Raw genomic sequence first — 23,709 nt, forward strand, 5'->3', positions numbered from 1 at the left:
AATGGGCAGGTAACCATATTATTGAGATCTCTACGATAGCCCTCGAGCTTATAATTTACAACGGTTTGAATGGAATTGCTATAGATCGTTTGTTGTTCTTATTAAAGATTAAATACATTTCGCAGATAGCACAGACATATCATAGGTCATTTTGATAAAATGTATCGATACCTTTGCAATATATTGCATGCGACCTATTCATATGACCTATTCATTCCAGAAAAGGAAGCCCATCATATGAAATTTTCCGTCAGCGCGTGCATTCCTATATAGCTAGAATCTCCGCTAGAGCCATCTAAGGTAATGACTGTATATTGTGTGAAAACGTAAGCTTTTGTATCGAGATTTGGGATGAACGTTTGATATAATTACCAACTATCGAAAGTATTTTTATGTTCCAATTACGTTAAAACCAAAATTAAATACTTGCTTCTTTGTATCTGTATACTCCTTCTACAGAAACTATACCAACCTTTAAACTAGATCGCCATTTTCCTGCAAAATCACCAAAAATGAATTGATCACTTCAAGAACATTCGGACATATTTATAATTGAATAATGGTCTTGTACACAAGCAACGTCCACATTAATGCAGCAACAACGGCTTAGAAAACAGTTGCTCAACAGCTTCTACTTCAACTGCAATAACAAAATCAACTTTATTTTAATTCATACATTATGTGTTTCTAAAAATAATATTAATTCAACCATTACATTAGTAACTATTACTACCATCACTACCACCACTACTTCTATTATTACAACTTATGTTAATACTGCTACTACCACTATTAATACTTATTCTTCACTGAACAAAGTACTGAGCACGTTATATCTTCAACATTTTAAAGCTTTACATTTTCGAATTGTAATATGAGTTCATAATTTTGTGCAAATTAGGAAACGCTCTAGACAGTGTCCTGGGGGAAATGATGAACTTAAACAGTTAAAAAATAAATTCTTCTCTTTATTTTCTATCTCTGACTAAAATATGCAAATAAATATTTCCCGGGGATTTGGGGGCTAGATTTGTATATGAAGATGTACACCGAGGAGCGAGTATGTGAATATGGTAACATTTACGGCTTGTATTTCAGCGTCACATTGCAGAAAAGAGAGGCCGGATCACACTGCTTCAAGACCTTTGCGATTTATAGGAGTCGGTATAATGTAATTGGTACCGAGCTCTACATACGAGTATCATGACAATAGCTTAGCGGCATCGTATTGTGGAGATAGCTTGGAGACTCTAATCGCTCCGATTAAAACAACTTTATGTTGAACACTGAATCACAGAAATGAGTGACAAATGTCAAAATGTTTGAAGTTAGGAAATCAGCAACACGATATTTGCATTTGAATATTCCATGATAACGATTAAACTATCGGGATAATTCGTTTCCCCAGAACACAATACGTACTCGTTCATGAGCTCGTTTGATTCCAAAACATAAATCTGGATATCTACGAGAACTATGTCAAAACTAATTCCATGCATGATGTCCGAAAATTCTTCAAATGAGGCCTTATCCATATTAAATTATCATGAGACAAATGTATGTGCTGCGCTAAAATATGATATCCATATGGATGTCTAGCTCGAAATTTCGTTAAGTTTTTATTAAGTTGTGACTAGACCGCTCATTAGTAAGCAACTGCTTTACTTCGCTGATAAATTACCTGCAATTGTTGAATTGAATTGATGTACTTCACTTTGTTCATGACAGGACAAGAATAGAAAAGCTGATTACATTTGCGTTCAGACAAGCTCTTGCTATGGCTGCTTTGAATGATGCAATGTTTCAGTCTTCTCCACCTGTGAACTCATGAGTTATAGTAATTATTTTCGCTTAGAAGACTCTATAATAGTTTCCTTAAAAGAAAAAAAAAAGCAAAAGTGATATGAAGAAGTGTTTAGGTTGATGTAATTTCGAGTCGATATCATGCGTCATGGAGGTGCATGAGTGTACACAAAGCTAAGGTTTGAGTTTATTGAACGTAGAAGAGAACAGAATTTTAAATAAGATATATAATTGAGAAGATTATTTAAACAGAAGTGATTGAAGTTTGCCAACGAATTAGAATCAGCGTAATCTTGATAGTTAATCAAGTTTTTTAAATTGTTGTTATTGTTTACTGTGTGAAAATGTATTTACAAAAATAAAACATGCTAAACATCAATGTGATTTCAATGAGATGGCATAGGTAATCGACTGGTAGCATGTATGGTGTGACTTGCTCTGGAAAACGTTCATGTTTGCACTTGTTTATCATTGGTAATTATAATTGGTCTCAGCATTAAATCAAATGCTTTCTCTGCATAATTTGTGCTATTGTTTGGAAGAAATTCCATATAGCAAAATAATTAATCTACTACAATATTCAAGCAACCATAAACCACATCGAAGTTTCATAAGTCATTATTCTCGTAAAACCAAAGTTAATTTATTCGGCAGCAAACTGTCCGTTATTACAATTGCAGTTTCAGAAATACGCTTGTCGTTGTATAACAATACATTTTCCTTTCAGTTAAATCACGATGTCTGCATTCAAATGTTGTTTTATGCTTCTACAATTAAATGCATTGGCAGTTTTGCTATCAGGTATGTCATATAACTTTATTCACTTTGTAGTAAATTTTAAAATACATGTTATATTGTTAATTGTATCGTTCATTATATATATATATATATATATATATATATATATATATGTTTTACGTGTATGTGGGGGAATAACAATTCATTTGCCTGTCTCTCATCGTAAGTCGAATATCGAGAAAATGTATTCAAGTGAAAATGCCTTGCATAACTGATATATTAGCGAATAAATATAATCTTTTATCGCTCTCTCATCTTAAATTTAATCGATGGAAGACAGTTTTAGTTAGTCAAGGGAAAACATGCCGTATGTTTGATGCAATATATATTAACTGTTAATATCCTGTATAAATCATTAAAGAATGTTAATTGAGAGACAAAGTTACAGTTAATATATACATACATATATATATATATATATATATATATATATATATATATATATATATATATATATATATATATATATATATATATATATATAGCTTGTACACTATAACAATGATACACCACGTGATCATTAAAAGAAAACGAGGCGTTATACAACGAATGGTATGCCATTGATATAGCGTACATACTTTACATATATTTTATTTATATCACATACAAGTAAATATATTTGCTCTTTGAACGGAGTTAAGATTTATTAGTCATTTGTGCATTGACTGTAATAAATGAATGAACTCCTCACATCCACGAGTGTGTACGCTACAAAATGTAATTATATACCGTTTGTGGCTATTTCCAATCAACTTTGCATATTGATAAGTTGATTGTTTTCTATTTTTAGTTTATATTTTTCTTCACATTGATTAAATCAATATAATACACACGTATGATTCTAGTATGAACAATTGTATTAAAATACAAGTAGAGCACTACCCACACTTGGTTATCTATGTCATATATATAAACGCTTAGCATCGTTTCATCTTTACTCCTCTGTATTCTGCATAACAGTAGGGCACATTTACTTGTAACGTTCCTTAACATTCTTTACAATAACATTTCTTTATTTTGCTGCCATCATCAGTCTCTATGTTGTTCATGTAATTTTTTCAGCAGAATCTCCATTTTTTTTTGTCTCATACACTTCCCACCCCTTTCCTTTTTTCGTTCGAATGTGTTTCCATGTTGGGTTGGTACTGTGTTGGTTCTCATTTTTCCTTCATTGCCTTTGAGAAGATCGTCTTCCAGTTTTATTTTGCTTCATCAGAGCAATGTGTCCATTTGTCATCCATCATTGATAACTGCCTTTGGGTACGTAGTCTTGTAGTTATGCAGCTAACTGATCGAAGATAATCGTGCATTTATGCAGCCAATATTGATTAACCCAGACCAGTTCTCTGTATTTTTGAAGAGTTTCAGCCTACTTACATGCAGCCCTTTGCTTGACGTTTCTATGCAACTTGTCTTTCTACTGTGACTCTGCTTCATTGTTGTTTGCCCTCTTCTTGAACCTAGCTTATGCGTTACTAATACAACATATCAAGTTTTCTATTGCTTTCAATATTTTCCTTAAAGCTTATTGAGCTATTTAGTCATAGTGCTACGACGTGTTTATTTTGTCCTTCCATCAATCGCGATTCTATGTATAAATATCCATTATTATGTTTGTCTCAGATTCGCAAGTTACTTCTTCTTCAACGTGCTGATTTAATGTTTCAGGCTACTGTGTGTAAACATGTAATGACATATAACCGTCCATCAAGCTTAGCGTTGTTGAACACATAATAAGCCAATCTCTCTATAGTCGCTGTTAACATACCCTTGTTAATCCACTGCATGAATGTCACAGTAATTTCTATTATCCATTTCCTTTTCTGCCTTATGTCAGAAGTGGAATGGCGACTAGTGGAGACTCGTGTTCTATACCCACCTTGTAGGGATAGCTGATGCCCGTCTCAAAGTAAGCCAGCATCACGCAGCTAATGTTGTCAATTTTTTCGGCCTATTTAGAGTCATCAGTGATTAATGTATTTTTTCATTCTTATTGTCATTTGTGTTAGTTTTATTATTAATATCGTTACCATTACTATTATTATTATTATTATTATTATTATTATTATTATTATTATTATTATTATTATTATATTGGATTGTCGATTAACGTTTATGTTTTATATGGAATATATGTTTCGTACTCGTCAATTTCAGGTACAGGTATACCGTCAACATTTGTGTGCACAGGGGATTCCGTTCAACTATTTCAAAACATTAAATTTGACAGCTGGAACGCAAATGGTTCACTTTATATAAATGGAGATAGAAATATACAGATTGCCAACTGGACAGTACTGCATTCTACCTTAAATGTATCCATTCTACCAGAGTACAAAGATAAGGTGCATCTTAACATAAATGGAACTATATTGTTAGATAAAGTTCATCGATGGGACGAGGCTAAATATATGATCACAAATCAGACAGATGCAATGTTTATGACAGACGAAGTGCACATATTCGTAATGGGTGAGTATTCAATAATATTAGCGTAGTCCCGCCATATTGTCATATTTTCTGTAATGTATCGATTGCATACTCGTTATAATTCCAAGAGCAAATCGTTCCCATGTGGTGTTATTATATCATGTGCGTTTTAATGTCCTGTACGAATGTATTTTGCAGTGTAAATTAGTAATGGCTTGCTTCTTTTACATAATCACAAAGCAAAATGTTAATATTCTAAATTTATATTTATGCGAAGAACGTTCGAATAATAATATTCTATATATTACAGTATTTCAGGCTAAAGCTGAAGTGTATTGTGCGCTTTGAAACAAAAGCATGGTAAAGAGCTATGGACTTCTTATGCATATTTGTTAATGTAAATACAATCAACTATGCTTTTTTAAAGCTGCCACATTTCATTTAAACTTGTACCACCTATTTCCCTGCAGAGACTGCTTTATTCTGGCCATTTTCATTCAATTTACACTGACAATTATAATGCAACCAAATAGGCGGGTTTCCTTGCTTCATCGGCGGTATTGTACGTTGATAAATTATGACGTTTTTCACACCATCGGCCGCTTTTCGTAATTAATATTTATGGTAGTACTTCCACCTTCACGTTGTTACAGTAATGTTACATTTTTTTCTGTCAAATGTGGTTGCTGTCTAAATAAGTAGAACATATTTAAATGTCCTTTTTCAACAAGTCTTTCAATTTCCTGTTATTATATAATTACTTTAGTCCAAAATGTATATTTTGCAAGTGTTCTCTCTTCGAGAATGTAACCAAACGCGATGATGTTATCACATTTCATCGTTGTTTGCACTTTCTAAGCCAAAGAGTTTTCGAAGTTAACTTTAACAATGTTAAAATCTATTTGTAAAAATTGTTGTAATTTTCATAAGCGTGTATATCATCAATATATGCATGCCGCTGGTGTTCTAAGAGAATAATGTACGCCCTTTTATAGGTGCAAATCTTTATCGCTTACATTTGCAGTCCGTGGTTAAAATTTAGGTTAGCAAATCTTTCAATTCAGTGTAATCTATTTTACTTATGTCTCGTTTAGTTTGCTCTGAAAGTTGATAAATATTTCCATAAATATACAAACTGCCAAGATCAAGATATGCATAGAAATATCATTTATTTTAGTTTTTCCGTTATCGGCTACTACGCGTCATATTTTGTCACAGTATTACGATGTCAACATAACTACAATCTACAGCTGACAATCTAATTTTCAGTGATTTGCAATGGTTCTTTATTTTCTTTAAAACTATGAATACAAACATCACATGTTTTTTTTTATTCTTCTTCAAATTAAACATTGTGTTCCGTATGTGCGCAGTGTTTGTTTTCGTTTGTGTTTCTGTTTATTTGTGCTTTTATTTTCAGTTATTAATATTAAACTTGACAATTTAATAGATCTTCAATATGTTATGTATATTTAGCGCAGTAAAAATGATATATTTGTCGGTTATTAAATATGTAAATTATTCATGTTTCCTGCTGCATTGTTGTGATCATACTGATTAGATCAATATTAAATAAAATTAATAAATCGACTTATTTCATAAAACCTGACTGGATATATATGTTGATATTTGAAATCAAAATGTTTTATATTTCCTCAATATTTCGAAAAATTCAAACACGCATAGATGATAGCTTGATTCCGATATTGCTGGTTTTAGGTGAAACCCGTGGAAAATTTTACATTACATTTCTCCAGCTATTTAAGATTGTCATCAAATTGCACATTTATATATATATATATAGGTAGGTGTATGTATATGTGTGTGTGTTTCATTGTGTAGGTGATTGAGATACTAACAAGTAGGGTGCAAATCTACTTTCAATTTTGTCGATTACAAATGTGTTAACTATGACACAGTTTTAGATAAGAGCAAAGTTAAGTAACATTTATTAAATCAAGGTCCGACATCCAACATAGTAAACATTTCTTTTATAATGAAACCTCCATCATAATCAAATCTAAAAAAATCGATATATATATATATATATATTTAAGTGTGACTTATCATGTATAGGCGACGTTCCTGTTATGTTACATTTCACAAGTGTGCTAACCCAGCAAAGGGTATAGGACACTAAGAGGAACTAGCGTTAGCTTATGCAGTGTATTTATTTTTCGCGACTCAAGCAGCAAAGATCGTGTTAGTTTAAAATTCACTAGAGTGCTATGACCTCGTTTAATTGTATTATAAGGCAATTAATAACAGAATATTGCATAACATGATGCTGCTATAGATCAACATGCTTATAATTATGAACGCCTTATCAATATTTAAATGTCTTTAAGATAAAGTTATTAGTACAGTTATGTAAAGTAATTTGAGGCGGAAAGAAAGATATCAGTTCATGTCGATATTTTAATGCATATAACTGAAAAACTACCTCGTGCTAATACAAGAAAATGATATACTTTAAAGTTCACAACATTTCTAATGGAACGAAAATATATACATATTATTATTAATGCAATAATGAGAATATGTTTGTCTAAAATTGACAGATGCACCAGCTAATGATTGCAGGCCAAATATAATGCAATTGGGAAACAGCCTGATTGCCACTCTGGAACACAACGTTTGTGGCAGACCTGTAGCGACCACGTACTGGAAAGACTGCTGTGGTGTTTCCAACAGTGTAAGTACATAGCTTCAGTACTCGTCTACAAACACATCACATTTAGTTTAGTCCGGCAAATGTTTGCCTTTTTCTGTTGCAAATTATATATATATATATATATATATATATATATATATATATATATATATATATATATATATATATATATATATATATATATATATATATGCATAGTATGTATGCTGTATCAATGACATACCACGACATGTATACACTTTTTTATTAATACGAAACGAGGCTGTATATATATTTTATTTAGATCACATATACATACATATATTTGCCTTTTAACTGAGTTAAGAGTTACTTTAGGGAGCTGTGTATGGACCTAGTGAATGTGTGTTCGCTACAAAATGTAGTTCTATGCCTTTTGCGGCTGTTCATAATCACATTTGCATATTGATAAGTTGAGTGTTTTCTTTCTTAGTTTCTATTGTTCTTTACATTGATAAAATCAATATAATGCACACTTATGATTTAAACATGAAATATTGTTTTATTAATAAAAGTAGAGCACTACCAACACATGGTTAGCTACACCACTCACATGAACGTTAATCCATTCACCTACTGGCTCATGGAAATTAATGTGGAATAGAACATAAGCGAAATTACGAACCAGCAAGTGATACAATATTTTAATATATTTACAGTTGATATAAGTCATTATGCTGCTTTAGTAACAGCAACACGCACCAGGAACTCTCTCTCTCTCTTTTGCTGGTTAGTTTCACTTTTAACTTTAAAACTCTCTCTCTCTATCTCTCTTGTAGGTTTGATTTAAAATCTCTCTCTCTCTCTCTCTCTCTCTCTCTCTCTCACACACACACACACACACACACACACACATTCTCTTTCATCGTTTGGCCCGTTTGACTTAACTTTTACCTTCATTTATAAATCGAGATCATCGTGGGATGACAAAAAATACAATCCTTACGTTCGATAGAGAGAGAGAGAGAGAGAGAGGCAGAGAGATTGAGAGATTTTCATATCTAGTAAATAATAATTGATTTTTAGAACATTATGGCATGTTTAAGAAACAAAAGCTGAAACAAAACATTAAATACATCACAGTGTGATGACCGTGTCACCGAAGAATTTACTGTATAATGTCGACGTGATTTGAAACTGTGCATCATTGATAAACACTGTAGATAAATCCCAAGGAAAGTTCACACGTATCGTTTTGACAAACCATATTCTTATCGGTTATTTGGTGTAATTTCGAGGTTAAAATCTAGCCAAGTTCCTTTTATCTCTCACTTTTCATCTCTGCGTATTGGATGCGTTTTCCATTAGATGGGAGTGGGGAACATAAAGCAGAAACAATTGCGATGAAAATGCGTATCATATTAAATTCATTTAGAAAAAGGCGATTATCAATACTTTTCATCGTTATTTTCATAAGTCACTAATGACTAATGTGTGAAAATTCATTATTGATCTAGAATAAACTCAAGGCGTTCGAAATAATGTTTATATTTACATACGCGTATTATTGCGCCATGTGCGGATCACAATTTGATATGCTATTTGTATTGTTATATCAACTTTGCTTGATACCAACATTTTAAATGTCTTTATTTTTAATGTCTGTCGTATATATCTATCTATCTATCTATCTATATATATATATATATATATATATATATATATATATATATATATATATATATATATATATATATATATATATATATATATATACAAATTTACAGCATTTGCAAATATGAATAGTGTTACAAAATACAGCTAATTAACCATAGCTGCCTTGCTGCCTGGTGAAATACAGTATTATTTTGTACTTAAAGAGCACTATTTGTAAGTTTCGGCTAAGCAAAAAGAAAACTCTTAGATTTGCTCATGTGTTTTTTCTCAAATTTGGACCGTTCGAGTCTCATTTTAAAGTGAACGGAAGAGAAGTATAAATACAATTTTCTGCAATAACCAAAATAACAGATTCCGAATTCCAATTGATTTTGTGCACAAAAAAGAATACGTTTTGCAACTTAAATCTCTTTTTATAGATTTTAGTGATAATTTGTTGGATTATATAGCGCTGGTATAATCTAGTAATTTGCCTTTTACTTGCAACAGATGTCATAACATACAGTATTAACGAGATTTTATGATAACAAAGATTAGTTTTGGTATAATGACCATTTATTGTCACTGTTCTTGCTTTTACTCATCTACTGGTTTGTCCTGCAGTGTTCAAATGTTAGTGTTTTATTTCCATCATCACAATATCTTTTACCATCAAATGAGTATTATTCTTTTTGTCTAGAGCCTTAGTCTTGATCTTGTGATGATCTGATCTCAGTGTTGTTATCGACAAATATTTTGCACTGCCACTAATTTCAGCTTGCTCATAGTCGTCATAGTCAACTTCATTTTTAAGCACGATCGTTTTGATTCCTTTTCCTGTTTTCTTCTGCTTTTCATTATCTAGCAGAAATGCAGTACATTTAAGACCTGAATACAACAAATTTATTTAACGGAATAAAATTTGTATCGTCTTTAAATTTACCACTGACCATTATATTAGTATCATCATAAAATCGTGACTCTACTATCGTGACTCTACTAGGTATGCTGAGAGTCGAATAAAATTCTTTTTTCTCCTTCATATCCTCATACACATCATCTGTCTCTATATGCTAGACCAAACTGTCCGTGTCAGTAAACCATAACTCAGTTTTATCATCCTATTTCTTTTCATCGTGTTGTAATGGAAATCATACATCGATATTTTTTTTCACGTCGAGTACTGCTGCCCCAACAGATTAGCTTATAAAGAACTAAATTGTCTTTTTATGATGGATTGCCAAAACATTTGCCCCAAATATTTTCATGTTGACAAATGAATCAGTTTATACCAGTTTGTCTCTGTGTGGCTTATTATAACGATTTCTTTGTTGACGCGTTTCCTGGTGTTCTATATAGTCTAACCAAAAACAGAATTACTCATCAGCTTGAATAAATCTTTATCAACATTAGTATTTGCCAATTACGCTGTTCCGTATTGAAACTAATATAATGCTTGAACCACTTTTCATGCTTACATTGTTTTGGGCTTTATTTTGGTGATAACCAGACCAAGTCTACGGCTTGTCGCAAAGGAGCGCGATGAAACACATAATGCATCTTGGCTCATTAAATTTGGCACCAACCTTTCTACTTTACTCCCTCCTTACCCTAACTGTTCTAATGTGTTTCTTTGTTGCTCACTTAGCATGTCACCCGTTACTATGTATCGACGCACAAAAATTATAATCGCTGTGCAAATCATGAAGATACTCAGTGTAATCTATGTCAACTTCAGCAAAGTAACGCGTGTCATCTAGTATATCCTTTGCTTTGCAGCAATATACTCATCGCCACTCAGCCAACTAAATCCTAGAGCTGGTAAATACTGTGTCATCGCATAATTGTACACATTATTTACATAAAGGTGAATAACGTAACTTGTTGAAAAGCAAGGATCATACTTGTTTACGTACTTGTTTTTTGCCTTGGCTCTCTTTATGTGGTGACACTGATTCCTTCTCGGTGGCAGTACTTCTGACAGGCTATCATGTAGCTTTCGTAAACATCAGCAAGCAGTAACACGTCGGTCATTAATAATAAATCACGATACTCACTAAGATTCCTTATCTTAAACCTGTCTCATATTAGCTTTGAAAAATTGTACTCTTCCTCTGTTATGTGACCATGGCCAGCCTTGTGTAAAATTTGTCTTTGTGTACTTTTCTTGGTAGCGTTGTCTCGACAGGAACAAAATTGGGCGCTTTATAATGCAGGTTACACTGATCAAAGGGATGTTTTAAGGCAATGGTACCTGACTATGTCATGGTGACCTTGGTTACTACTAAACGGCTTTTCACAAATACTATATTTTTTCTGTTTTCTTACAATAAGTCATCTGTTTCTTAGTGAGCCGAAGCATTCTTTCTGGTGTAATATTTTAATCTCGTGTAACTCGGCAGGAAATTTCTTTATCAACCATTTAGCTGGTCAGTTACACTGTAACGTTTTATTTGCTTTGATCTGTATTTGCGCAGTCGTTCTGGATGATGGCAGTTGATTGGATAAAAAGAGGCGAGTACGTACAATACGAAGCAGTACGCGTCGCTATTTTCAATATTCAGACACGATTGTGTTTGTTTTGCATAAATTCGGGTAACATTACGTACGACCATTCCCTCAGCTGAGTAGTTTTTCCAGTATGGAACGTTATCTTAATGAAACTTCAAGCTCATCCAGACTGTTGATAGGCTTCAACCTTGCTCACTAACTCCTGGTAAATATGGTCAGTTATCTCTCTTAGATTATTTCATTTATAAAATGAAATTAGTTTTCTACTTAACCACGGCGTGTTACTTTTTTCTTCATCACCAGCTTGTCGTTTCATAAGGGTGTAAGGGCCGCGAGTGGCCGAGTGGTCTAAAGCGCTCTCCGTTACGGATCACTGCCATCTCACCCCTGTCTGAATGGGTTCGAGTCTCAGATTCGGCTAATGTGGGTATGTGAGAAAGCTGGCCAGTAGCTTCTCGTTGGTCGGTGGTTTTTTCAGAGCTTTTCCCGGGTTCTTCCTCCACCATTAATTCTGGCCGCCATGTATAGCCTATCGTGTGCTAAAAATGGCTTTAAATCCAACAACAACAACAACATCAACAACAACAACAACATAAGGGTGTAGATGCCTACGATAAATTGTATTCAACCAAACGTTTTTATTTCGTCAATTATAATATGGTTTATAAGTGTGAACATGTCATTTTGATCCAATCCTCCCTGTATATTGTTTTATCATCGAATTCAAATGATTCTCATAAGTGGCGAATGTTATTTTAGTCTATTTCGCCGCGGTGTTTTACGCCCATCCAATCATAATTTCATTTTTTGTTTTTTAATTTCATCCTCTATCCAAATTATTTTCTCGCGTTGTCGTTTAGGGCGTTGATTTACTTCAACATCATGATGTAAATGTTTTAGCTCCAGCTTTGTTTTCGGGTAAGTAATTTGTCAGCATAAAAGTACTTTTCTGTAATTTCGCGAGCTAATTGAGACTGCCTCATAACGACAGTCAAGTACGTCATTAAACTCAATAACACATTTTAAGTAAATTTAGTCCGTTGGGCAGTGCATCAATAAAGTCTCGCAGGTATTTAGTGACGTTGTAAATATCTGCTTTTGATTTCACGTGGCTGCCGTAATCTGTTTTTGTTACGTCTTTATGCAAGCTCTGTCATCTTTTTAATTTTTCCTATCGTGTGATTTTACCAGCAGGTAACACGCCAGACCTGGCTGAATGTTTCTGGGTCACTATACTATGCTAAACACTGTCGCTCTAATTTAAAATAATAAAATGTTTCTATAAGACAAATAGATTTAGTATTGGGGATGGTTCAGAAAAATTATTTTGGTTGAAGATATCATTGATGAGTGGGACATTGTCTGCGACAATATTCTTGAAGTGGGATTTTTTTATCAACATACAAATATCCTCTCCTAGCTGGAAACATAAGCGGGCAAATAATTATTGTAATATACAAAATACCATTTGGCTGCTTGACACCATTTGGCTGTACGGTAAGAATAAGAGGATCGGAATAAGAAAAGCTTTTCTCGGACGTCGGTGCGTCCCCGGCAAAGCCAGACCTCGCCCTATAACAAGTAGGTTTGGCAGAAGACTGCCTGCTATTCCCGCCAGTAGTGGTCCAATGAACCCATCCTGCTTCGCTGTCTTTGCCTTCGACATTACTCTTGTCTTTCTTTTGCTACTAACTTAGCCATTGACTTTATCGTTGATTTTGTTTTAGCTGGCTTTGCGTTAGGGTTCTTTGGAATTTATTATATTATTTACATGAAATTATATTGTTCTTTTTGTTCCGCTGCCAATTATTACTCAGCCGCCGTCGCGTTTTCGATTGCCCCTGATATTGTCCCAGCTGCCGCTGCTACTCCAGTGTTACTAGTACATACATCATTTTTGGTATGATTGTCCTTATTAATGTCGATATTGCCGGACCAAAGAACCCAACAGTTTTCCTCCTCTCATTCAACTGTGCACGAGAACGGTTTAGTGTTAACGGTGATCCTTTATGAACTCTGTTTAGTTGATTTTGTTAATGATCAATTTTATTTTGTTGTCTTCAAACCAATTTTCAGAAAGACTTTTTCTCGCTTTGTTAATGCAGCGGATAATTGTCTAGTCTGTCCTTCACTCAAATTTAGTTCTATCTAGGAATAAGTAGTAGTTGTTTATTTACTGTTTGTTACAAACCTTAATTTGTCACAAAATGTATTCAACTGCTTACACTTGAACACTCATCATATCCTTAATTGGACTAAGCGTGATATACCTATCAAACGTGATTAGAGCGTAAACACCAAACTGCGCCACAGGATTTTGCACTAGCGTAAAATTAATTTATGTTTCAGCTGGTGAGCTTGACGTTCTTTATGTGTGTTTACTGACATCAAAATGAAAAATAGGATTATTTGTAGCAAATTCGTTAATTGAAATATGCGCTCCATCAGAAGCATCTTGATTTTTTGCATATATACTAACAAAATAGTGTAGGATCTCCAAACATTTAGTGCATTTTGGATTAATGTTGCATTCTAATTCTTTATCAGGATACCTTCTTGAGTTTACTGTGGTGTCTATTCTTCTTAAATCACAATGTTGAAATACCATTTTTTAGTGTTTGTGCTACTTGTGTTTCTTTGAAAGTAAGGGAAATATGACAGGTAACTATGCATTTTGCACTTGGACCACTTGTTATTCTCCAACTAGGAACGGTTGTGACTGGCACCGGCATATAATACAATTTATTTTGCTAAAAATGCACGTTTCTGCTGAATGTTTCTTACGTTGATATTAGTGCAAGTTTTTTTATTATAATAGGGACAAATTGTTGGCATCCATAATGACAAATACGGTATAGTAAATTCTCATCTGGCGATAGCAATGGTCTTATGAATGGAGTCAGCTGAATCAGCATGATTAAAGATAATTGTGTGCTTAATCCCTCCTGAAAACCTTATTTACGTCTCGGTATAAAACAAAATTGATGATAACGGCAAAAACATTGAAACAGTGTATCCGCTATCCTTAAAATATCATATTTTTGCAAACTCGCTGTAGTAAAAATGATTTCTTTCAAAAATGTGCTTATTTCATTTGTTGTAGCAAACGCTGTCTCAATGTTAGCTGCGGTTGCCGGTGGTATAACAAATATTATATCCCAACAACTCCTGGTAATGCTTCAGCTACCGTTGACGGTCTTATACCTAAGGCATGCGCTATTTCTCTGTTAAATTATCTTATGTCAATCAACGTAGCCTCATCGTTTGCTCATGTGACTACCTCTGGACGTGGTTGTATTATTTCTCTACTATCAGCTGCCCCAGTATTGCTGTACTTAAACAAGAGTATATCAGACACGGCGCTTCTCGAGTAATCGTCGCTAAATGATACTGAATTTAATTTCGTACTCGCCGTTGGCAACTAATCTGATACATCTTCAATTGCTTGATTAGCTAACTGATATCAAGTGCTTTACAAAAAATATTCCAACCATTATTTGGTAGTGTAATTGAGGTATCTTCGGGAAACGAAGCCTCAGCGGGCGCTTGTGTCATAAATCCCTTTATCTCAAAAAATGATTTATGCGGAAGTAGGTAAATATCTTCATCTCGTGTGCTTATTTATCTTTGTCCTGCTTAATTCGAATCATTAACATTTTCACCAAAGTACCCAATGTGTTCAAATTGTTTAGTTATGTCATCAAAAGCATCAGCTTTACTAAAATCTAAATAGTCTCTGGTATACATCACGTATTATTTTGTTATGATACAGAACATTTTTCGTCGGCAATGATCGTCTATGACGGCGTTAAAATCTTGGTTTTCTTCTTGTCGGAATCACAGACTCTTTCCGTTTCACGTAAGGTGCTTGTAGTACATCCTGCTTTAGTCTGCGAATTATGTCTTCTCCTTGTGGTATACAAACATTTTCGTTGTTTTTATCATAGCCGCTGCAGTGTCTTTTGTTGGAGCAATTTATATTGCAACTTCTCTTATTTCTGATAATATTAGTGGATGTTGACCTTTTATTTTTTCAGCAATTGTTTATTCCGCTGCTCTTCCTGATGCAGAGCTGCCAAAGTAGCAAAAGCTTTTGCTGCGTCTATTGCAATTAGTGCCACTTTGTACGCTATACCAGCTATATTTTTAACTAACTATGTGAAAATATTTCCAAACAATCTTCCTACTATATTTCTTATGCAAACTTTGCGAGTCATCATTAGTTTAATATTTATCACAAAACTGACATTTGGTTCTTTCCAAATAAAATAATACGTAACTTATTCATTGTTAAGATAAATTCTCTTCCCTATTGATCAGTCACAGTCATTCTGATGTAGGTCATTTTTTCATCAACATTACTTTGACAGTATATCATTTGTCTCTGTTGAATCTGCAACAAGGCTCCCTGCTGACATCTGATGAAAAGAGTACATTCTTTGTCCTCTGTTTCCAGTTGAAGTAAGAATCCCCATAACAATTGAACAGTTTATTAGGAATAGTAGATCTTATTTTATGTACTATCAAAAGTGCTTTCTCCTTCACATGAACTTGTGGTTGCAGTAGTTGAACCGTACTGAGCTTTATTGACACCTAGTAGTGATCCTATACTATTAGCAGCATAATATCAACATGAACATTTTTAATGTCATCTTGGGTCGCAACATATTATCATTTGGTTCAGGAATGCAACTTTTGGGATCAATGCCTTTTGTTGATAAGAATTGTCTTATCACAATATTTAAATAAGTAACATCGTACGTTCGTTATGGCATTGTGAAAGATGACCACACGCCGGTTGAGTTAGTAATATTGTCCTTTACACCTGTTTCCATATTGAAAATTGATGACCACATGGTCTCAGCAACGAATCCTATCTTATTGTGTAATCCTGCATCAAGTTTAAGTGGCGGTGTGTAAGTAACAAAAAAATGTGAATTGTTCTCAGCTTGGTTGCTTAGAGTCCAACAGTAGTATTTTATATTGCATTACACTATTTATTTTGATTAAAAACTAAAGCGTTTTATACTCGTTTGTTGTTATGGTGTTGTTTCTTGCTGTTGATCTAACATTGCAGCAATTTCGTTGTCATAATGAATCTTTTCTGTCGCAGATGATATTAGTGTTATCAAACGGTCAACTAATTTATCCTTTTGATAGCAATATACCGCTTCATTTATTTATTATTGTGATATTAAATCACTATAAAAAATATTGTACTCTTCTGGAGTCGAGTTTCCTCTTCAACTAGGATGACTTCAAATTATATTGTTTAATTATCAATTTCTTCCCATGTGTTTCCCGTTTCCTTTGAGGAAATCAGTAACACCAGTCGATCGATAGCATCGATATGAGCCTCATAAAATTGCATATCACCACCATTTTGTCATTTACGAGCCATTTAGTCCTTTACCAACCTTCTCTTGTACAGCCGCCACGAACTCTTTTTCCACCTTTTATTTTGTATTTGACGAAATCCTTGTATATTTCAGCTATTGTGTTTTCTTTAACCTCCGACGTCTCTGTCTTTCCTCGCTCTAATCTTTCTAAACTCCCACTGTATTCAACAATTATTTCCTTAAACATTAAGGAGGCGAAGTAATTTTTATTTCATTTCAGACGGAGTCTCCGTCTTCAGATCGAAAACAAATAATGTTTTTGCTCTTATTTCCATTCTGGTGATTTATAGCGAGAGACTTTATGCTTTATTCAATTAATGTTTGTTTCTTGTGTTTAACAGAGTAAGGCCATCATCGCTGAGGTTTTCTCTTAAAATCGAAGCTCCGTCCTCTTTATTAAAATCTATTCCGGTAGTCGTGGTTGAACAATGCAAATTAAGCCGTCTACCAATATTTCGTAATTCTAATGTAGCAGGTTCAGTCTTAATATCTTCGAGATCAGACTCATTTTTTCTGCTTTTGCCTCGAGCTTAACAATAACAGAATCCTGTTTTTCATATATTAACCATTTTAGGCCGTTCTCTGCTATTCTTTATGTTTCAGGATCAGCACTGGTGTAGGCTGATTTTTATCGTAATAGTTTTGCTGTTTCCTACTTTGACCTTACATCTCCTCGCCGAGCCTCATTCCACTCTTTTTTCTGCTTCTGCTTCTTTTGCTGATCAATCAATTTTTGCAATATTTTTTTCTTATCCATTTACTTACTTTATCAAGGTCGCGGAGAAACATTTTAGTTTTAACATTGGAAAATGTGTCGCACAGTACAAATTCATGTTTAGCCCTAGCTGCTTCATGATAGTACTCAGCAAATCATTTTCCTAGGAGACATCACCACAACGCTCTTTTGTGATGTTTTGTATGTCAATTTTATCAAGGCCGGAAAATAAGATGAAACAGCCAGTATTTCTCCTGATAAACTTGTCGACGTTGTAGAATCCATGAGCAAGGTAGATTGTGTTGAAACGTTTGTTTCTTGACAAACACAAATACGATTTTATCTTTTGCATCTCTGTATCCTCAAGTCAGTTATCGTCAAAAACAATAACTTTATTCTCAGTAGCATCTAACCTGATCAGGATCGGCGATAACGATAATAATAAACACAAAGAGTTAGTTAGAATCATTTCGCACATAAATAACACCAAAAAGCATAACTTGGCCTTCCTCTGTTAATTTTACACATGATCACAAAAATACATGATAGACGAGATAAGCTTAGAACTTTGGGATTCTTGGGCCGTCTTTTAAGGGACGAAAGGATGTTGTTGATGAGTATTTTGATGTGAGGAAAAAGTTTGCACGTGATATCACAAATGATGTTCCGGATCTGTTTACATTAAAAATTAAAGATAATTTTCCAGGCGACAAAACAAATTGCATTGTTCAAAAAGCACCTAGTATAAATGTCAGCAGAGTTCGCTGGTGCGTACTCTATTGTGTACAGGCACTTACACTTTAAACCTATAGTTGATTTTGTTTTCAAGTCAGCAATCAAATTTATAGAAAAAAATCTAAAGATTCATCCGGTATAGCTAATGTTACAGATAAAATTCTGATACAAAAAACATGATTTTGACATTGATCTTTTTGTAGTTTACGCAGAAAGAGAACAAAAAGTGTTTAATAATACAAACTCAGCCTATTTCGCTAAGTATAGAACCTTTTTAAAGAAAGAAGAAAATATTGAATATTTAGGTGACATAAGCAAATATGATTTAATTTCGATGCCAGATGAAACAACTTTGGTATGCATTTATCAAGGGCGAAGACAGTAACGTTATTTCATCTTCATACGACGCAGATGCTTATTCTGAGTTTGCTTACGCCTAATTTATTCTAAATAATTACTTATTTAATAAGCAATTTTATGTTATTTTTAAATTATCATAAAAATGCTGTGGCGCATATTTACAAATATAAAGATTATATCGTATTTCTCAATCAAAACATTTATACGAAATAGCAAGATCTTTAGCCAAAAAAAATTGCTCCTCCAGCTGTTTCAGAATGTAACAAACATAAATAAAGACGACAGAATGGTTGATGAATACAAATAACTTCTTAATACATCTGAAAACGCCAATATTTATAATGTTATAAAAGCTTTTAATCAACTATCTTTTTCTGTTAACCACAATGTTGAGAATGTTGAGAGCGATGGAAAATGCATAACCGCATACATTATTTTAGAAATATATTTCAAAATTGACGCTCCAATAAATTATGTGACATGTGCGGTTAGTTTTATTGATGCTAATGTTGCACGTACCAGAATGTATTAATAATATCACAAAATAAAAAATACAGCTTAATCTAGGTAAAATTTTCCATAGGTTGTTTACAGCAGAAGAAAAAGTGCAGTTGCACGATAAAAACGCTACTTTCTTCAAAAAGTACAAAGATGTTCTTAATAAACCTGAGAACGCTGATTTTACTTCTTCTGTAAGAGAGACAGCGGCAGGATTTGTTCTCTGGCCACAATATTATAACGCAATAAAACAATACAAAAATATATTTCAATCATAGTTCAGTTGAGATCCCTGATGTAGACAAAACCATACCTATCGCCGATTAAAGTCATTACCAGAAGCATTACTGCGCAAAAATGTGTTATTCATACGACAGCAGAGTATAAAATCTGACTATCTGCCTACTATTATTGCTACTAGCGGAACAGCCAGCACAGGCGTGATGCTGAATCCTCTCACTAATTTTATCTGGCGTGGGCAAGACATTAGAGCTAATGGCAATCACAATTCATCCAACGCTACAATAAAAAAGAACTTCCACAGCAAAATAAGCATGCCAGTCCACATTAAAATATTGAATGAAATAATATCCTACTTGACGGGATCAAAATACAATCTAGGTGATATAATTAAAAATAAAATAAAGACTACGGACGACATTTTGCATGAGATACTGCCCTATATGGTAGCAAAATAAAAAAATTCATGTGAAAAAAGTACCAGGTGTACACTTATATCAGGTACATTTTATCTAAAATTAGGAATAACGAACGTAAGGGACGTACTTGATGAGATAAATAACAAGGTATGTTACATAACAATATAAAATGACAAGATGAATTTTAGGTTTAATTATTTATCGTTTATTTTTGTGAGAGATGACGTGTAAGTACTTTGGACAGGATGATGATACCACAAAGGAGATCACAAAATGTAAAGAAAACCTCGAAAAGATTGAGAAGTATGTGATGAACTGTGCAAAATCGTTAGAAAAGTAATTACTGCGACTGAGAAAATTAAAAACGCGGCCACTCAGTTGAGTCTTCTTGAGGATTATGTTGCTAACCTATCATCCCAGGTGGATAAGATCTTTGTTATCTTTGATGAGATAAAACAATCTAAAAGATAAGCCAGTGGAGAAAGGTTGAGTCAGTTGGAACTGATGTTGTGTTCAGTTAGGAGATAATAGTCTAGCAAACAATCGTCGTAACAAACAAATAGCAGTAACAAAATAAATTAACCAGAGTAGATATCATAGTAGTAATGAAAGGGGTATTATGTCTCACCTTAGCAGAATAAGTTGAGATCAGATTAATTGTCGTAATAGGTATTTCGTCTTGTGATCAAAAATAATGACAGCGCGTTCAACAAGATAGATATAAATTTTGCACACTTGAGTACAACAAGATTTGTACTCATTACAAAGTTACAAAGTGGGGTCGAATCCCCTGTGAAGACATTTGAAACAAATTTAGGTTTATGCAATCGGGGGTGAACTTTAATCACAGGATGAATACAAAATAGAAATACTTTTTCAGACTGATAATTATTCTGAGGGGTGGGGCTGAATCACCCTTTTATTATACCACTATTATTTATGCTAGGTTTTTGGATGGAATCTCGTGGCAAATGTCTTTCAGTAATATTCTGAAAGTTGGAAAGGTTACTGATAAACCATACAAATGTAAACAAGAGAAAACATGGAAGTGTCAAATTAGAGTTTCGTGATGTGTGATTATTTTGCTATTAGAGAACAATTATTGTAGTATTGGCACGTTTAAGAACACACCGGTTACAACTGCGAATGATTGATGTCTTGAAGTCCTTGCAAACAGAGAAAATAGCTTATACTCATGCAGGTGTTTAATTCGGATGGTAGTGAGACTCCTTGAATGTAAATCATTAATATTATCTGAGACAGTGTTTGCATTTTTCTCCGGTATTCTTACTGTTGTTGAGATGCTTCTAAGGCTGGATTGTCTTTGCTGTATTTGTTATTATCGCTCACGTAGTTAATGTGGAAGCCGTTAGGTGCCGTCATTAATTGATGCCGTTAACATTTTGCATCACTTGTGTGTGGTGATGTATATACAGAGCTATATTCTTTATGTTTATTATTAATCAAGAGTACGTGTACTAAACGGAATGAAAATGTTATTAATCACACTATTTGTTACGGTGATTAAGGATTCGTACTGTGTATGCTTTATGGTAATACTTCCCAAAACATTACGAATATAACAATATATGGTAATTTCCTCTTTACAAACTCTACTTTGTAACACAAGTCAATATTTCCCTGACCGGCACGTACATTAGAAACGAGAAGTGAAAATCTGAAAATAGATTTTGAATAAATAGGCAGGGATTCACAATTTCTAGTTGCAGTATAATATCTCTGTGATTTACCCTTGTCAATCTGTGAACATAACTACAATCACATACATGTATTTAACCTTGACTCAGTCTAGGTGATTATTTCTTTTTAGTTTTCTGTAGCAAAACATACTTTCATACAATAGGTTGTAGCGAATGTAATGCCTTGAACATATTGGAATCCAACGCAAACCGAGGTGAACAAACATTTTGCAGTAGTTCTTCGTGCTAATCATCGCTGTTCATTGTAACATTGTCTTTTCGAGCAGGACTTTCTTCCATTTTCTTTAGATTGTCTCTATTTTTCTCATTCATATAACCATATCGAACCATATGGACATTAGCATGTTGAACTCCTGCTGTGTGAACCACACACTAAGAACGTCGTATCAGAGAACATCAAGATTTAGAGGAATTTACCGATCAGAATTGCCACACTTGCATGTCAACTGCTATATTCTTCGCTCAATACTTCCAAAAGAGGAGTACGTTTTCATCACTGTGTATTTCCTTCTTGCGTATTTAATTATGTTCATTGTACTATACGACCATTTTCGGCTCGGCTAGCTTTTTGATGTTAATAGCGTGTTGTCGGTGTTGCATACAAAGTCAACGTGGAGATCCGCGTGGATTGAACTTTTCCAAACATTCTCAACATATTATCAGAGGAAGAGGATATATTTGTAAAGTTTACTTTATTAACTTTAAAGCCTGAAATAAATGTGCACGCACTATCTCTTTAAGCAGAAGAGACAATATTCATACAGGGTAAATTTTAACGAAAGTTTCAGCACCAAACGTATTGTATGCAAGTTCATGAAAATGTTTGCTGCGTTTCTGCTTTCGATTTAGAAACCATTGACTTATATGCACAAATCTTTGCTCCCAGTGAACTTCGCTTCCAACGTTTAATCGGTAACTCGGAACTTTCAATGTTCGATGCTTACCAAGATGAACCAAGACATGAAAGAAGAAAACAATAAAGTAAGCATAGACACCACACTGAAGTATACTTTTGATTTTGACACCCTCATTGCAGTGCTGGAGATCTGATTTAATACTATCTGCTCCGAACTGAGTTTCTGCGACGAGCGTCAAGCCAGGTGGATAATAAATGTAGGCATATCAATAGGTGACATCTGTCATAAACGTCAAAAGCTCGCTCAAGAGTTACTGAGGCTCGAAACTGGAACCCCAAAGCTTGACGCGTCTTATATGGCTTAATTTATCTCCAGCCTTATTGAGACGTGTCCTTGTGTCTCGAATTTCAACATCCATCAAACTTCACCCGCCTTAGCCGGGTTAAAATGCAGAAGTGGAATCCTGTCCACGATACCAATTGTAATCAGGAGAAATGCTGAATCAGTCTTGTACTCGAACCAAGGTTATATCTAACTCAAGACTGGCACTTTAGAATTATTGTAGCTGAGACACCCATTCCTACTACCATTCACAACTCAGCTGGCAGATCGTGCGTCAACATCGAATGCACGTGGCTCGCCCACAAACCTAGTAGGAATTTGCACAATGATGCTAACAATAACAACAAGATTCCCTCTTTGGTTAGCGCAGAGGGAACATGCAAGTGGAAACAGCATCACACCTATGTTAGCAGTGTTGCATATGCAAACAATACAGAAAATCATGCGAATTCGAATAGCACTGACAGAACATTGCAGACATCTTGTACCAAGAACAAAAGCATATTAGTTGTGCCGAAATTCAAGTCAACTGATTCCGTGAATGTTAGTGACGAAAACAGGAGATTACATTTAACCAAATTGTGTGATCATGT

The 23,709-nt window shown here is 34.0% G+C and overlaps 1 protein-coding gene across 1 annotated transcript in view; it reads left to right on the forward strand.

Annotated features, from left to right (window-relative positions):
• The first annotated feature begins 217 nt into the window (after positions 1-217).
• LOC149772045 (uncharacterized) overlaps positions 218-23,709 on the forward strand; it is a 55,982-nt gene continuing 32,490 nt past the window's right edge. The window contains exons 1-4 of the mRNA XM_089947942.1: positions 218-300; positions 2,531-2,604; positions 4,759-5,073; positions 7,593-7,726. Coding sequence (XP_089804068.1) covers positions 2,541-2,604; positions 4,759-5,073; positions 7,593-7,726 — 513 coding nt within the window. The 5' untranslated portion in view covers positions 218-300; positions 2,531-2,540. The remainder of the gene's footprint in view (positions 301-2,530; positions 2,605-4,758; positions 5,074-7,592; positions 7,727-23,709) is intronic.

Source organism: Sinohyriopsis cumingii, unplaced genomic scaffold, assembly GCF_028554795.1.
Source record: "Sinohyriopsis cumingii isolate HCF-2022 unplaced genomic scaffold, ASM2855479v2 utg001522l, whole genome shotgun sequence".
Lineage (NCBI taxonomy): Eukaryota > Metazoa > Mollusca > Bivalvia > Unionida > Unionidae > Sinohyriopsis > Sinohyriopsis cumingii.